This window comes from Hesperophylax consimilis, chromosome 6 (genome assembly GCF_061612785.1).
Source record: "Hesperophylax consimilis isolate HC1 chromosome 6, BYU_Hcon_1.0, whole genome shotgun sequence".
In the NCBI taxonomy this organism is placed as follows: Eukaryota; Metazoa; Arthropoda; class Insecta; order Trichoptera; family Limnephilidae; genus Hesperophylax; species Hesperophylax consimilis.
In genome coordinates this window covers 30,867,843-30,886,132 of record NC_142841.1, presented here as the reverse complement: position 1 = coordinate 30,886,132, position 18,290 = coordinate 30,867,843, and the positions used below count along the sequence as shown (strand labels likewise).

Genomic DNA, 18,290 nt, shown 5'->3' with positions numbered 1-18,290 from the left:
GTTGTTTCGGTCGCTTGGTTTCATGGTAACGGGGCATTGGAAGGACTTGACTCTAGTACACATGCTGCCGTGGAGTTGTTATGTGAAAGGAGAGAGTGACTACCTTATAGTGCTGGCCAGTGATTAAGTGTTTGGATAAAGAAAAGTGCTTTAAATTATTGGGAAAAAAACAAATAATAATGCCCTCGTCAAAAATGAAATATATTAAATTAATGAAAATGGAATTAGTATTTATAAAAAATAAGTGTGTAAAATTTGTATAGATTCGGTGTATGGAATAGTGAAAACCCTCAAATTGTGTGTTAAATTGTCAAAATTAATGTACAGTGGGATGCAAAATAATAAAATAAAACATGGGACAAAAGCATTCAAATGGGTAGCTAATGTTTACTGGGTTCGCTAATCAACTTGAGAGTGGTCACTTTCATTAAAAAAAACAATTATTCATTTGTATAAACGACTAATGAAGTATTCAGAAAATTGGTCTAATAATAATTTATTCACTTTAGATTAGACAAACATAGCATTTGTTCACATATGGATGCACCCTTAGTAAAGTGCTCTGTTGCAAAAGTCTTTACAGGAGTCAACATTCAAGTCATTTTCCAGGAAAATTGAAAATCAGCTATTTTGAGGTAAGAGATTGTTGTACTGCGCAACGAAATGATTTGATTTTTTTTTTAGGAAAATAAATGATCACTTTCATTGTTTAAAATCACTTACAGAGACTTACACAAATGCTATTATAGTTAAGAAACAAATTATGCAAAAACCAGTTAGTAGGTATTGAGTAGAAAATGCATAAGCCTCAAAAGTGAATAAATAAGAAAAAAGGGATGGAATCAATCGGCATTGGACAGCGGCGACTGGAACGGCCGGTTAAATAAAACAAATAATGCGGGATGTTGTCAAATGGTTACGTTATATGATGATTGGTAGACATTTGGATGGACCTGGATTATATTCAGGAGGAAGATTTGTAATGGAAAGATCTGCCAAGTGCCGGAATGCAAACCTAGGCTGAAAAAAAGTGTTACTGGGAAGATAATATAAAACCACAATTAGTCAAAATACAGTCAACTAAAAAATGAACATTTCCAAAGGATGATAAAAACTTCAAGCAAACAAAACAATTAAACATACTGGACGGGTAAAAATGACAACATGGTCCATGGCATGCCTGTTATCGTTTACACAACTTTACAATAGTGACATTGGAGGGAACAGGACATTTGTATTTTATATTACTATTGTCAAGTTGTTGTATACACAACAGTTACTGGTTGATTCACAATACTTTGCAAATGGAGGAAGAAGTTAAACCTTCTTAACATTGACAAAAGGCTAGCATTGTTGTAGGTGCCATCAATCCTTTGCAAATGTTCATTTGAAGCGGCAATCTGAGAAGGTTAAAGGAATAGAGTCTGACCTCATGTTGATGAGGTACTGCGCCAGGGCAACAGCATCAGGATTTCCGGTGATAGTGATAGTCCTGTCGGTGGCTCCCCCTTCGCGCTCCTCGCAGTTGGAGATGCGGATCATGGCTCCGGATATCTGCCTGATCTCCGCAATCTTGGTGCCCCCCTGGAAATTTAACAAGTATTAGCTGGATTGAAGGTTAACAGTTGATGGCTCTGTTGTTACCCCATTCACATCAACGGCATGTGTAAGAGAAAGGTTGGTTACAAACACTCAGTGGCTACGATAGTTATGGGTAGGTTATATCATATTGCAACATTTGTAAAAGGTGCAAGGGAACTATTTTTTAAGGAAGACAAACATTCCCGGGTTAGAAATAACCTGACAATATTTGAAATCTCCTACTACCATCACAGTAAGCAGAAAATAATGCTTGTATCGTGGTGGAGGATTAAATCACGCAAGGAATTGAACTCACAATGCCTGGGTGGGACCTAGAAGTGATGCTAACTCAGCCATTGACTGGTCTCCCTTCCCGTGTTAACTATGGTTAGAGATAATCAGTGAGTAGACTGGCTCTTTTATATTTTTTTGGTTGTACATAATATTTATGTACAAATGCTTATGGGATATTTATGGGCAGATATATGATATATACATATATGTATTATGTTTGTTTGTTTGTCTGTTAGTTAGTTACCTTTCCGATGATGCATCCAATGAGTTCATTGGGCACAGTCATCTCGTGGGACTGCTGGTTGGAGGGGGGCTGATTGCGGCTCTGAGACGTGCGCAGCTGGGAGCCGGCCAGGGCCGCCAAAGCTGTCAAATCCATTTCTTTGTAAATAAGACTCGATTATTCACAGTGTGGAAAGCAAAATAATAGCAAGAAACTCAAGTATAAAATTAAATCACAATCAAAAAATAGTAAGGTCATCCCTAACCAACCAAATCGACTAAAGGTGATCAAGAAGTTATGTATACACATTATTTAAACTCATAATGCTAGTTTCACACGGGCGCTATACTCTCTTCATATATGTGGGCTCAGCCTATTTCACCATACCACTCGAGCGATATTGTGAAATAGGCTGGTATAAGTACCGCACCCTTTGAGACAGCTTGATGTAGATGTGATTTGACAGTTTAATAATTCGAGAAATGCGAGAAGTGTGAAGACATAGAGCAGCATGAGTCGATTAGTTTACTATTTTTAAACAATAAGAGTGTATGTAAACCTTCGTATTTCCTGAAGGTTTTCTTTTAGAAAACAAAACAAAAAAAATCTGTGATATCAAAGCAGGAAAAGTGTATAGACAACGAACATAAAGGTATAATTTCATGTACAATCAGAGGTTTGAAAAAAAATAGAATTAGATTGTTTCTAACAGATACGGAAAGCTTAAATTTCCCTAAGACGCAAGCATTAGCTAATATTCTTTAATAAACTTTTTTTTTAAATCACGCTGCTTTTTCCATAGGGATTCTTGACAATTCAAGTATTTGGGCGACTATCGCCATGGTCACACATGGCCGACATTGTGTAAACTGTTCGGCGATGCCAGTTACACGCGACCAGCCAGGAGGGGTTATTCCAACTCATATCGTCGAGACTTTAAACAGGCGTCACCTGCGTCAGACATTTTGTAACAATGCATGTGCTGTAGATCAATGGAACTGAATCAAAGAATGACAGCTACGGCAACTGTTTGGTTGTGAGTGAGGTAATGAAAGCATTCTAGTTTTGATGTTTCGAGAATTCGACAATGATTAGTGACGATGCGGGCCTCGTGATTTTAGCAGTGACGCATACATACTGTGCTTGACAAGTTTATTGCTATGTAAGTAGAAAAAAAATTAGTACACGATACTTGCATATCCTTGAGGAAGAAGGGCGTAACAATACTAGTAAAATTATAGGTTCTTTAACACAAGATAGGTAGGCCAAAGATTAAAAAGTATAAAAAAAATGTTTTAATGCTTTCAGATCTCATAATCTTTGATCATAGAGCAGCTTCATCATCGTTGAACTCAATAGCTACACTGAGAAAATAAAATTTAACCAGATCCATTGGCATTGAGAATGGATAGCTATAAGAACTTCCAGATGCCCGCCCTCTGTGCAAATTTGTCATCATGGTGCATTAAAACCAAAATAATTAAAATACCTCAAAAATGAAAATAATGTTGATAGTTCTTAGTAGAAGTATTATACAGTTAAATATGACCAAAAGAAATAGGGTCGAAATAGCTCAGTGGTTAGAGCAGAGCCTCGGTAAGGCTTCATGCTCCACTCATTATGCTCCTCCTCGGTACTATAATTTTTTTTTCCAATATTTGTAAGCTAGAACTTTTTACTATAAGATCAAGAAGTTTTCGTATGTAAAATGATATAAGAGTAGAAACGCCTAAGAGGGATGAGAAACCACGTTTCATCCACGTTTCATCCAAGTTCCATCCCCTCAAATGGTGAATTCTACTGTGTTATTCAATTCTTTTGCCTCTTGAACAGCAGTTTCCATGGACAATTCACAAATAGTTTTTGTAGCAGTATTTAATGGCATTCACAACTTTATCGTAGAACGATTGGAAAATTGGTTTAGGTAAGTCCGTGATTCCACAGAATTTCTCTATTCCTACTAAACCAATACCAAGAGGACTGAACACAAAAACGAATTGTCTATTTACATCATCTGCTCTACTACTGATAAGGGCATGAGTTTATTAGAACTGGTTCGCATTCAGCACAATTCACTTTTAGTTTGACCACTCAATGCTTTAGAACGAGCGGTGTTTGCAACGCGCGTGTATTGTACCGCGACAACCCGAACACTGCTCGCGTGTTTTGACTTGTTTGCGTTATACAAGATAAACAAACGAACTGCACCCGTCACTTACCAATCGCCACTTGACGCTCGTACCTAGAGGTTTGTGCAGATCTTTTCTTCTGTTTCAACTTATTGAAAACTTCACAAAAATATTTTGTAAGTATTTTATTTCAATAATTACCGATTCATTGCATTTTTTACGACTTTTACTATTATTGAATATTATTTATAGACCTACAAAAAGATGTGTGGTCCGCTGTTCCTAGCGAGATAACTATTCCTAGAGGAAAACATATCCGAAGGGAGAGTCGTTATTGGTGTGCAAATTGTGAAGTTGGTCTCTGTTTGGAGCCGTGTTTCGAAATATACCACACAAAATCAAATTTTTAATTTTGTTACTTTTTTATTATTATATAGTACTAGAGTTATTATTATTCTATTTTTTAATTATTATTGTTAGATTTTTTTATTGTTTTTATTTATGGTTAGGTTAGATCAATCAGAAATCGTAAATATTAAGTAAAACAAACAACTTAGTAAAAATATTTTAAAAAGTATGAGTTATTTGCAGAACCTACTATTTTGGTTAAGTATTTAGCTTGACCTTTTTTATAAATGTTTCATCATTCACTTGCTGTTGTCAAATCTAATTAGATTTGAACGGCTGTTGGCTTTACAAATCGCTTTTGAAGAACGTTTCGATATAACTAGTGAACCTACATCCCATTTGGAGTCAATTTTAGGTTATGACTTTTTTTTTATTTGAGCTTTCGTTTTAATTTTTGGTTGCTATGGAATTATTATCCGCTTTTCTTTGTCTTTCAAAATGTGTCGAAGCGTAGACCCGGTGAAAATAGTTTCTTCACTCTAAAGATGTCAATTTTTTTTGTAATAATGTTCAAATCGAAAAAAACTTAGTTTAATTAGTCTCTCCATATGCAACAGATGATTAGATTTTTCTGCTACACCAACAGTTTTCGGACACCGTGTTTAATGTCTTTAGTTGTTTTGGTTTGATTTACAAACAGCTTAATTGTAAAATATTTAGCAATATAAATAATTTAAAATGTAATATGCATAAATAATAGTAAAATATTAATTAAATAAAAATTCCCTTTCTCTGTTTCCCAAATGTCATATACAGTTAATTGAAAAAAGAAAATAATAAATAAAGTAAATGACATTCAGTTTGCTTTTTTTACAAAACCATTTTCACAGGTGTTTCCCATGTAGTCAAATGAAACATTATTATTGTCAAGATGGTGCCAGGATATTATTTACATTAGCTACATTTTGTATTTGGTTTTTTTTTTGCGTAATATTATGTAATTGATTCACTTGAAATATTGGTAGAATTTAAAGTATCAGAAATTTTATTAATATTCCAGCAAATTAATTAATATTCCAACAATTTAATTAATATTAAAGCGATGAAAAATCCAATAGCATTGTAAAAAAATCATTTACACAATGATTTAATTTTCAACATATTTTAGGCCGTGTGAAACATTCTAAATGCATAATGGAATTTATTGGAACGTTACAAGTGTTTTGGAATAGCTGGCAAAGAGCATTACTGTGTCATAACATCAATGCAAAACGAACTCTAAGCAGAATTCTTGCCTGAACAGACTATGCAATAATTACAATAGCGTATTATCCAAGGTGGATATTTGCAATTGCGAACTTACCAAATACAAGAGGTCCATAAAAGAATATTTCTATGATGGTTTGTGAATAATGCTATACAGTAGAACCCCGTTAATTCGAACCCCGATAATTCGAAAAAACGCGTATTTCGAAATTTTCGCAAAAAAAATTTCCGCTGAAAATTTTTTTTTTAATTCGAAATTCGTTAATTCGTAATTCGAAATTTATTTTTGTCCGCGCACGAAAATTTGTTCGTGTAATTCGAAAAAAATTGATTTTTGCGAAAATAAATCATAATATTTCGTAAATCTGAATCTAAAAGTCAGCCGTGGCGGTAAAACGCCGAAAAATGTATTTTTACGTGGTTATACATCGTCCTAATTAGTATTATTATTTTGTAAATCTGAATCGATTTACACTGGAATGTCGTTTTTTTCAAATTTATTTCGAATATCCGAGTTTAAAGGGCCGAGAAAATACATTTTACGCGGATATATGTCGTAGTTTTACGAGTTTACGCCAAATATCTGCATTTAAAGGGTCGGCCGCGATGAAACTCGGCCGCGTAATTTCGATTTACGCGTAAATATATCGTATTTCATCACCGCGACGGAAATCGGACTAAAATTTCAATTTACGCGGAAATATATCGTATTTTTATTAACTTTACTTCGAATATCCGAGTTGAAAAAATACGGCGCGACGGAAATCGGCCGAAAAATTTCGATCCATGCCGAAATATGATATATTTTTACGAATTTACTTCAAATATCTGAACTTAAAAGGCCGGCCGCAAAGAAAAACTGCCGACAAAATTCGATTTACGCGGAAATATATCATATTTTTACGAATTTATTTCGAATATCTGAATTTGAAGAGCCGGCCGCGACGGAATACGGCCGCGAATTCTCGATTTAGGCGGAAATATATCGTATTTTTACGAATTCAAATTCAGATATTTGAAATAAAGGGCCGGCCGCGACAGAAAATTACCGCGAAATCTCGATTTACGCGGAAATATATCGTATTTTTACGAATATCTCAATTTAAAGGGTAGGCCGCGACCGAAATCGGCAGTGAAATCTCGATTTACGTGTAAATATATAGCATTTTTATGAATTTATTTCGAATATCTGAATTTGAAGAGCCGGCCGCGACGGAATACGGCCACGAATCCTCGTTTTATGCGGAAATATATCGTATTTTTACGATTTCAAATTCAGATATTTGAAATAAAGGGCCGGCCGCGACGGAAAATTACCGCGAAATCTCGATTTAAGCGGAAATATATCGTATTTTTACGAATATCTCAATTTAAAGGGTAGGCCGCGACCGAAATCGGCAGCAAAATCTCGATTTACGCGTAAATATATAGCATTTTTACGAATTTATTGCGAATATCTGAATTTAAAGGGCTACGATAATCGACCGCGAAAATAAAGAAATAATTGGTATTAATACGAATTTACAACTAAAATACCACCCGGATTTGAAGAGGCGGCCAAGAAAATCGATTTTCAGCGTATTTTTTTTTTTTTTTTTTCATAAAATTTCGAATTACGTGGGAATTCGTTAATTCGAAATTTGATTTTTGATGTCCGCTGGATTTCGAATTAACGAGGTTCTACTGTATCTCTATTGTTTATATTTCTATTACGATTTGATTTATATCAACAACCTCTCTCCATGGCTATAAATGTATTGATAAATGTTTTTTTTTGTAATTTTTCGTTTTATATAATCTTTTGTTTTGTATAAATTTTTTAATTCATATTCCTTTCTTACAAATTTAATTTACATATTATGCCTTCTCAGTAGAGGTAAAGTCACAAGGAGGAAATCCATAATTGGTTTTATTTTGGCTACATAATGGTCATAATACTACTTAGTACAAACTGAAATAAATGTAAACTGTCGATTTCCTGAAAATTAATAAATAAATAATAGCTGTATTTTTAAACCAAATATTTTCTAGCCTCGTTAGACGATTGCAAAGATTTGAGTGGGTCGATATGCTTTTTCCTCGATCTATTACGTCGGATTTACATGGAATTTAACATTTATAGAGGCCGAAAATCACACAGCGCATAGTCGCACTCCGTAAGCTGCGCTTCTATGAAGGAAAGAAGAAATCGAAAAAACGGCAGAGCTATAGTTGAAATTTTGGTCCCGAATGAAGTATTTATTCAATTATTTAAAGATATCATGATGATAAAAAGATACAGCAAATTCCACAGATGTGTGTACTATCTAGATATTTTAAATGAAAAATTTGTCTACATTCATTATTAATGCTTTAAACCATAGATCGTAGTTGTAAATGAGGGTTTTATTGTGTATTAGTGTTTTATTTATTATAGTCGAATGTCTACATTAATGACAAAAAAACCTCAGCGGAGTGAAAGACAATAGTCCATTATTTTGTTATAAAAAATATCAAGTCTGGGAATGGCATAGGAAAGGTAGTTTTAGACATTTTCGATAGGTATTTCCCATCAAATCACACCAATTGCCTATCATATTCCCGGTGACTGGGTATGTCATCAATATGACAATTCAACACATCTCCAAAAAGTGATATCATGAAAAGTGATGAAACAAAAACTGGGTTAAATAGGTAACTATTAAACCTACTTTTGTTTCATCACTTTTAATGACTCTATATCACTTTTTAAAGATGTGTTGAATTTTCATTTTGATGAAATATCATGCAACCCATATTCCCATAAGTTATTGGAAAAATAATAAAAATTACGGTTGAAAAAAAAGGTTCATTCAACATTCACATAATTTTGTTTTTATGTAAAGGTAAAATTACAACAATATACAAGTCGTACACACCTGCTGGATTAAGACCTCCTGTGCTGGCAGGGTTCAGACCCCCTAGTCCCAGGGCTGCCAATCCTGCCAGAGGATTCTTGGCCAGAGCTCCCATCTGTAAAGTTGCCAAACATGAGCACCCTTCGTAATACAGGTAAAACAGACATGGCTCAATATCTATCCTGATGGCAAGAGAAAACTTTATAATAAGTAGGTACCACTATTATAAATAAAGAACAGTTCTTCTCAAAAGACTAACACTCGATAATGCTTCAGAAATAAATAGCAATTATTTAAAGTTTTAACAATCTTAAGTTTGCATAGTTGGATTTGGTGTTGATGGGGACTCATTTATAGTTATGTATTTCATATGCCAACAAGATAGATGAATGGATTACATAAAATGAAATACAAAAATTTATATCCTTCTGCATTTCCTCTGGCACGGCTGGGAAGGGAGTTCAGCTGGAAAGAGGTAAGATGAACATGGATAGTACGGAGAGACAATGTGTCCAGTGTCGAGTATGCCCAATGAACATCCACGCATATTCTTTTCCCCGGACATCAAGAGGGAACATGGTAGGAAGACCACCCCACTTCCGTTGGAACACATTTGGACTTGGGTTGAAGGGCGGACAAATCATACTTGTGGATGCTTATCAAACTGACTCTGTCCTAACAAAATTTAGAATTATCATGTGAGCTTAAGGCGTGAGTTTTAGGGAAGTGCTGCCCCCTGCATAAGGAAATTCGAATTGTCTCAAAGTGACATTCTTTTTTTTTTCTATTCTCATGTAATATTATAAATTAAGTCAAATTTACACCAAGCTAAAGATCAAACAAATAGGTGTTCATATAGTGCCACTGTTTTTAAAAGATTGCATTACAAAACTTAAAAGCCCTTTGTTCTGCAAAAAGTGACTAAAGTGTAGTTAACTCAGCTTGTTGTAATTTTTGGATTATAAATTATATCTGTGTGAGTGGATAAAACGGGCATTTTGTTTCATGAAGGAATATCCCCTTCACAAAAAATGAATTGAACAACAAATGATTAGCAGAATTTACAATGAGTACCAAAATAACAAATTGAGTTGTGCATTTACTTGCGATGAAAAGCCATGCACTTATTCCCGGTGTAAGTTGAGTCATTTCTCATCTATTATTACAAAAGGAGGATTTAAGGCAAGGCTTGGAGGAACTGAATGCATCATTGTAGGGACGGACCTTTTGCGTGGGTACATCATGTTGCAGTATTAAATCATTAATCAATGAAACAAACAAAGGAACCATTTCATTATTAATCTTTCTTCACGCAAAAAGTATGATGGCAGTGCCAGAGAAAACAAATGAAGCTGCAGACGATTACTTTACTCCAAAGCTCCAAAATATATAATACATATCTACGATTACTATTGCATATCTTCTACTGCCATCGTTAGCGCAAGCGGGGGAAATAGTATTCATAATTGTATGGTACAAGTTTAGTAAAACAGTTATCATTGTACACATACTATACTAAAGGATTTATAAATATATATATATATATATATATATAGTTCATAGATGCCACAAAACTAGCAAGCGGGAATAATATTGTAAATGAAGCCAAATAAGTATACCTGCAGTGGAATTTAACGAGAATAGAAATACATTAATTAAACTTCACCCGCCATAACAAAGGGGCATCCCTAGCATGGCGGTTGAAATAACATTCAAAATGTATATTCCAATGAAAATTTCTTTTAAAAAATTAATTATAGGGATGATTTAAGATTCCATAGATACATGGTCGACGCATTTGAGTTTGAAGGGTGCAGCTTTCATTCTTGTTCATTATATTATTTGATTTTTAAAAAAGAACAACAAACATTCCCAGGTTACGAATAACCTGACAATTTTTGAAAATCTACTACCATTACCACAGTAAGCGGAAAATGTTGCTTGTGTCATGATGGAGGACATAGCCAGCCGTAGAATTGAACGCTCTACGCCTGGGTGGGATCCAGACACGATGCCAACTCAGCAACTGACCTGTCATAATATATTGACACTGCCTTTGTTAAGTTTGATTGTCCTTATGTAATAATTGCTACAGCCGTTATACAATTGATAATTAAAAATCAGGCTGTACGGGGTATGTCACAGGCACTGCAACTTTTATAGACTGTAAATCCTGTGCTACTTGTAGGGGTTGATATCAACGACAAGGATTTTCTGATATCAATACAATTTGAGCGTGGCAAGCGAAGGATATTTTAGCACTAATTGCTTAGCGGACCACATATTTCCAAGAAAGGATGGAACAATGGAACATAACATTACGTACTACTGAATGGTAATTAAAAGAGAAATTGCATGCTGACTCGGCAATATATATTAATGTGGGTTTAGAAATATACCCCATAAAATATCAAAACTTTTCAGGGCAGTTACTTGGCAGGGCTCACCAGTAAACTCTCTTTGAGAATAAGATAAAAATACATAAAGGACTAATCAATAACATAATAGATATTATATGCGCCTGAAAAATAGCTAACAGCTATAAAATCAAGTATTATTTACACAATACCATTAGATTAATATGTAAATTTAAGACGCAAGGTCAATTAAAAACGTAATGGAGGCGTAACACCTTCAGCATGATTTTATAATAATTCTCCACAGAACTAAACTAAATAAACAACCTAAATATCGCATACGAGGTATATTTACTTAACCCTATAACAACAAATACAATATTTTACATAATAAGACAATAAGGTTAAATTATTGTTAAAAGTAAAGAAATATATATGTAATATGTATGCATAATACATTAAATAATAATAAATTTGATAACGCTTCCGTTATAGGGTGTGGTCAGGTCAATGTTTGGTACAGTTGCATTACTATGGAGTCTACAGGACATGTAAATCGTTTCACGCGGGTCTATTGGATCGGGGTCAATTAATAAACCACTAGGGCAGGGGCGAGGGTGGGGTCAATGCACAACATCCGCTATTGGTAGGGGCGCTAGGGGTCAATCCATCCGAAAGGGGATATATTAACACAAACTTCACTACGAAAGGGGTTGTAGGGGGCAGCACCAAGCCTTATAGACTTCCCACCGTATGTCAAACACTTCCAGCTCGCAAACACTATCCGATAACCCATAATCACCATCTCGCCAAACATTATACAATACTTGTTTTATGTAGCCACATTTTGACATTTGAGGTTGGTTTTTATTTTATTGAATCACATAATATGACGAAACAAATCAATTGAAGGCTTTTTTATGATCAACAGCACTGTTTAGGAAAATAATCACCTCAAAGTTTACATTGGGTGTGTTGTAGTAGCTCTTTCTAAAACAAAGTGTTTGTTGTGGGCCCATCGCGTTGAATCAAAACAACCTCGATCACTGAAACAAAACGGCCTTCTAACTTATACAAGAACCTCCAAAAATTTAGCTATTAAATTCAAAAAATATTATAGGTTTTTATTAATTTTGAAAAAATAAATAAAAACACTTTTTTTTAAGTCAAGAGGCCAATTGTATTTAGTGTCCCGGCCTTGTGACTTGTGGTTGTTGTGGTTGAATGCAAGATAAAATGAACAATCGGACAAAATTAGATTCAAATAAATAATAAATGAGAAGTTTGCTGATGGCCGAGAAAGTGGGCTTGTGGGTTGGCAGATGGTGTTTGTGGAGTTGGCAACGTCTTTCCGGCGGTCACACACGCATGGGGACTCACGCCCAGCTGGTCCGGGTGCAGCTGATGGTGCTGATGGTGTTGATGGTGCGGATGGTGCGCGTGCAGGAGGTGTGGCGCGGCAGGATGATGCGGCAGCAGATGGGGTGGCGGCAGAGCGGCCGCCAGCAGCTGGGGAGCGCCGGCCTGCCCCTTCAGCTCGGCTGGATGCAGGGCCACTCCGTACATCCCACCGCCGTGGCCCATCATGCCCTTTAGCGGACCACATTGTAACTAACAGCACACGCACACACGACCCAACCAACACAGATGGCAACTGGCAACACCCCCACTGCCTACATCCACCTCTCAATACTCAATCATATCAAGTATTACGTATGTATTTATCAATAAATACTCACCCCCTCCTTCAACTCAGTCAGTTTACATATTACATCACAGTAAAAACAGGAAATGCTTGTATGCACATCATTTCCTTTACTAGGTTGATGTTTTTATCCAGTATATTGAATACCGGCACCGTAATACAAATAAAATATGTAGGGTCAATCCGCACCAAATCATCCAGAAAATTTTGGATTTGTCACCCACTATCTCAGATTTTGATGAAACTTTAAATTTTTAATCCTTCCATATAGATAAGAAAATATACCAAATTTTACCTTCCTACCTCAACTCGTTTTTTTTTTATGGGCAGTTGAAGTTTGGGCAAAATAAGCGTTTTTACATATTCCGAGCACTCCGGAAGAGCTTGTACCTTCAATGAAAAAAAATTGTATCTTTGTCATTTATAGTGCAAATGCAATGAAAATTTTCAATATTATCAAGAAAACTATGCTGATTGCAGAAAAAAAAAATAAACCCTTTACATTTATCTACTTGACTTTAAAAAATTACCAAAAGTAATTTTTTAAGTAATTTTTGGGACGGAAAAGGTACTTTACAAAAAAGCAATATCTCGGGAAGGTACAGTGTTAATGAAGTAATTTTTTTTTTATTCATATCTACAAATAGCATAGAATCACATACAAAAATAAAATTCATGGCATTTTACTTGCTTCAATAAATAAAATCCATTTTAAACTTTTTTCAAACTTTTTGTAATTTTTTTTTATTCTTATCTACAATAAACATAGTACAACCTAAAAAAATAAAACTCCTGGTATTTTGTGTGCTTCACAGTGTAGAAACGTTTTTAAAATAAGAAATCTTTATCATACAGAATTGTTCTAGGTTTTTTTAAATCTAGATACAAAAATAAATAAAATCCATTTTAAACTTTTTTCAAACTTTTTGTGATTTTTTTTATATCTATTTTTAGTTTGTAATTGGGCAAGTTATAGTTTAGGTATATAGCTAGTAATATAGGTTGAATGAATGGACTAATATCAAAGAAACAGTCCTAGAGACAAGTCACTACATGGAAATGATGTATCTGCAACAAGAACAAGACAGAACATGAAAATTACTATCTGCCTCATCACTAAGTTTGCAGGATACTACATGCTTTGTTTCCTCTGACATGCTTAGTTCTGAGTCAGCTTCAAAGCAGTGATCATCTATATAAATACAGTAGTTGTTTCATGTTATGGTGTACGTTGTTAAAATGTCTCTAATCGAAACAAGTTTAGTTAAATGTAGTGTGGGACAACATAATGGTACTGAATGTCACAAAAAAAGTTATACTAAGTCAGAGAAATTAACGAGTGTGGATTTGTTAAGTGAATTTGAAAAAAAGCTTATTCAACAAAGAAGTTTTGTATCTACAGACTTGGTTTTCAACATTTGTGAGCACCACAGAATATTTAACTTAAATAAATATGAAACATTTCAAAAAGCTTGTTTTGACCCGTTCCAAAGCCACAAAAGGAAAATTACAAAAACTTTAAGAACAGTATCCTTGGAATTTTCAGAGAACATTAATACCATTCTAAAAGTAACTAATAAAGCAATCCCTGGACAAAAAATTTGTAATGCATGCAGAGCAAAAATTAGTAAGAGCCAAAACCTTAACAATGAAATTGAAGAGCTTAACACTTTTCAAGAAGACATAAGTGAAGTTGAAAATGTTTTAAACAAATAATTTTTTTTACAAGAAATCAACACTTCTTTAACTGACATTGGAGAATCTCCATTTAAACTACATGCAATACCATCCCACAGTAAGTCTAGTTACGCTAAACGGAAGTTAAATTCTGCTTGTTCAACCTTAAAGAAAAAAGTAAGTAAAGTTTTAGAAAAAGAATTTTCCCCAGTAAAATGTGATGCAAAAATACCAAGATGTATTCAAGAAAAAGCTAATGACATGGACAGGCTTGTTGAGTTGGTTAAAAAAAAATTGGAAACACAAGTTACACGCCGTGAGAGAATTCAGCTTCTAACTCTCGCTCCAACTTCGTGGAGTAGAAAAAAGGTTGCTGAAGAATTCAGTGTTGGTGAATACTCAGTTCGTAAAGCACGAGAGCTACTAAATGAAAATGGTATCATTGCTTTACCTGATCCAAAAAAAGGAAAACCATTAGACCAAGGAACAGTTACTTTGGTTAAAAATTTCTACCAAAACGATGAATTTTCTCGTGTTATGCCAGGGAAAAAAGATAAAGTTAGCATAACCAAAAATGTTTATGAACAAAAAAGACTATTGCTTTGTAACCTGAATGAATGAAAAAGACGTTCATCATGCTGATCAAAAGTTCAACCATCTTATGGGTCAGATCAAGAATAAAAGTAAAAAATGAACTTGAACATTTATTTGTAAACAATATTATTGTAATGTACTTTCGTTTAACCTAATCCTACATTGCCTGTTTTATTTTTATTGTATTTGTTTTTTAAAGAGTTAACTTTGTATTGAAAAGAGTTAAAAAGTTGATCTTGTTATAAAATATTGCTATGGTGTATGCATTCAGGGTAAGGAACAAGGTACATTATTTTGTTGGTGCCTTAAGCTTACATTGCAAGCTTACCAGCATGTTGTAAAGGACCGAATAAGTTTGACTTTTTTTATTTGCAAATACAGTATCTAGATTTTAAAAAACCTAGAACAATTCTGTATGATAAAGATTTCTTATTTTAAAAACGTTTCTACACTGTGAAGCACACAAAATACCAGGAGTTTTATTTTTTTAGGTTGTACTATGTTTATTGTAGATAAGAATAAAAAAAAAATTACAAAAAGTTTGAAAAAAGTTTAAAATGGATTTTATTTATTGAAGCAAGTAAAATGCCATGAATTTTATTTTTGTATGTGATTCTATGCTATTTGTAGATATGAATAAAATAAAAAATTACTTCATTAACACTGTACCTTCCCGAGATATTGCTTTTTTGTAAAGAACCTTTTCCGTCCCAAAAATTACTTAAAAAATTACTTTTGGTAATTTTTTAAAGTCAAGTAGATAAATGTAAAGGGTTTATTTTTTTTTCTGCAATCAGCATAGTTTTCTTGATAATATTGAAAATTTTCATTGCATTTGCACTATAAATGACAAAGATACAATTTTTTTTCATTGAAGGTACAAGCTCTTCCGGAGTGCTCGGAATATGTAAAAACGCTTATTTTGCCCAAACTTCAACTGCCCATAAAAAAAAAACGAGTTGAGGTAGGAAGGTAAAATTTGGTATATTTTCTTATCTATATGGAAGGATTAAAAATTTAAAGTTTCATCAAAATCTGAGATGGTGGGTGACATGGCCTGGATGATTTGGTGCGGATTGACCCTGTAGCAACAAATGGTGTAATTATGGAATATTCACACAATTTACAAAAGCAATACATATTATGAATTAATTATGTAAACAAAATTCACATGATAAGAAATATCAACTCTATGCTTCAATAGATACACAAAGGCAATTAATGAAAGCAGTTTTTTGGAAACCCCAACAAACCCATAAAACTCGAGTAATGGGTAATCAAAACTTTATAATAATCCAAATAGAACATCTGATTTCGAAATTCAATGAACAAGCCTTTTTCTAGATCAATTTTTCTTTTGTGATGAATTAATTGTTAATTGTAGTAAAAATGCGGATTTTTATAAATTATTTTTAGACACTATTGTTGAAATAATCAATCATTTTGAACCAGATACTTTGATAATACCCACCACTAGGGAATGCAATCCCGGTATACCGGGATCCCGAAATACCGAGATCCCGCAGACATTTTGCGGGACTAACCTCGGTCGAAAATTTTGCGGGATCCCGCTGGACTGGTGGGATTACAGAGAAGCGCAGCTCATACGTGTTACTCTCCAGCATGGAAGCTGAAAGAGCTTTTTCAGCCGCTGGCTACCTTGTGTCCAATATCAGAAGCCGTTTATCAGATGACACAATTAATACTTTAACTTTTTTACGAAGCTATTTCCTATATAATGTTTAATTAAACTTATGATGCTCATTGTACAAGAATATTGTTTATCGTGTGAACGTTATTATTTAAATTTAAGTTTCAGTTCAGTTTCAGTATCAGTGCCGGCAATCCGGGCATTTATTTTATTTTCATTTGTGTACATAGATTTCTTTTACCCACCTCACTAGACAAAGTCTGTTCCGAGGCGGATATGTTATGTAAATTTATGTCTTATCTTATTCTTTGCCAATTTATGACTTAAACTTTACCTATGTCCAACTAAAGGTATACCTATTAATAAATCATTTAAAATGTCCCAAAGAACTTGTTTTATTATAGGTATAAATTTAAAACTCTAAAAATAAGGTTGGTAGATCGAGGTATTAGGTCTTTATTATACGATTGATTAGATATCTAAATCCACTCTGCTGGATCCCGCAAATACCTGGATCCAGCGGGACTAAGATTGTTCAGTCCCGCAAATACCTGTATTGACATTTTCTTGCGGGATTGCATTCCCTACCCACCACTAATACATAACACAAACACACACACATTTTAATGTTCATCGATAACTGTGTTTTGAGATTTTTATTTAGGCAAAGATAAGATACATTATTAATTTAATATCGGCATGGATTAAATGCATTCCATGAATTAATAAATAAAATCTGCACTAATATGTAGATTAATATAATAGACAGAGTGGCGAGATAAAAATAAGCTATTCATTAAAAGAAATATTATGTAGAAACAATGCAAGCGACAATTTTCAAAATTATAAAAAGCATTAAAATATATGCATATAAATTTATTTAACCATCCAGAAATTTAAAGAATTTTTTCGCAAATATATTTAAATGCTAGTGGTTGGATGTAAAAACCCTCAGATCTCATAATCTATGTATCATAAGGCAGCTTCACCAAGCAGATATTAAAATAGTTACACAGAATATCCAAAGAAGGAAGTTCTGATTCACTAAATAAAGTGAATATCTCATTTTAAATCTCACAAGGTGCCCACCCTCTGTACTTTTTTGTCATCACTGGGTTATGGAATCCATCAAAAAAAGTATAATCGTATTATAACTTGAACAAAATATTATCAGATTATCCAGCGAATTATGTGGATAGTAATTTTTCCTTTCAAAAAATAAATTATAAGGAAAATAAAATACTATGAAAAAGCTTTTAAAAATTTCATAATTTACTGAATTTAGGCAGTACGTAGATATAGTAAATAACTGATGGCCATTATAGTAATAATCGAGGCACCATAATTTACACTCATTATCAGTAAAATGAATATATGATAAAATTTGATAAGCAATTGGTTGTACATACGTCTTGCGTGGGGACTGCATAATTTCCTTGAATGGTGTAAGCCTGGCCTCCGGCCAATATAACCGGTCCCCCAACTTGGGGCTTCGGTCTATAGGGGATTGTGGCCCCCTTGGGAGGACTCTGCAAACAAAAGTAATGGAATCATTAAAGGGTCAATCAAAATTTATTAACCGCTTTAAA

The 18,290-nt window shown here is 33.9% G+C and overlaps 1 protein-coding gene across 6 annotated transcripts in view; it reads right to left on the bottom strand.

Annotated features, from left to right (window-relative positions):
- mub (poly(rC)-binding protein mub) overlaps positions 1-18,290 on the bottom strand; it is a 47,567-nt gene that overhangs the window by 8,703 nt on the left and 20,574 nt on the right. For 4 of the 6 annotated variants that reach the window (XM_089632543.1, XM_089632546.1, XM_089632542.1 and 1 more), the window contains exons 7-10: positions 18,111-18,230; positions 8,739-8,832; positions 2,120-2,256; positions 1,430-1,584 (exon numbers count right to left, since the gene is read on the bottom strand). In XM_089632543.1, coding sequence (XP_089488669.1) covers positions 1,430-1,584; positions 2,120-2,256; positions 8,739-8,832; positions 18,111-18,230 — 506 coding nt within the window. The remainder of the gene's footprint in view (positions 1-1,429; positions 1,585-2,119; positions 2,257-8,738; positions 8,833-18,110; positions 18,231-18,290) is intronic. The other 2 variants (XM_089632547.1, XM_089632545.1) reach the window with 1 other exon arrangement.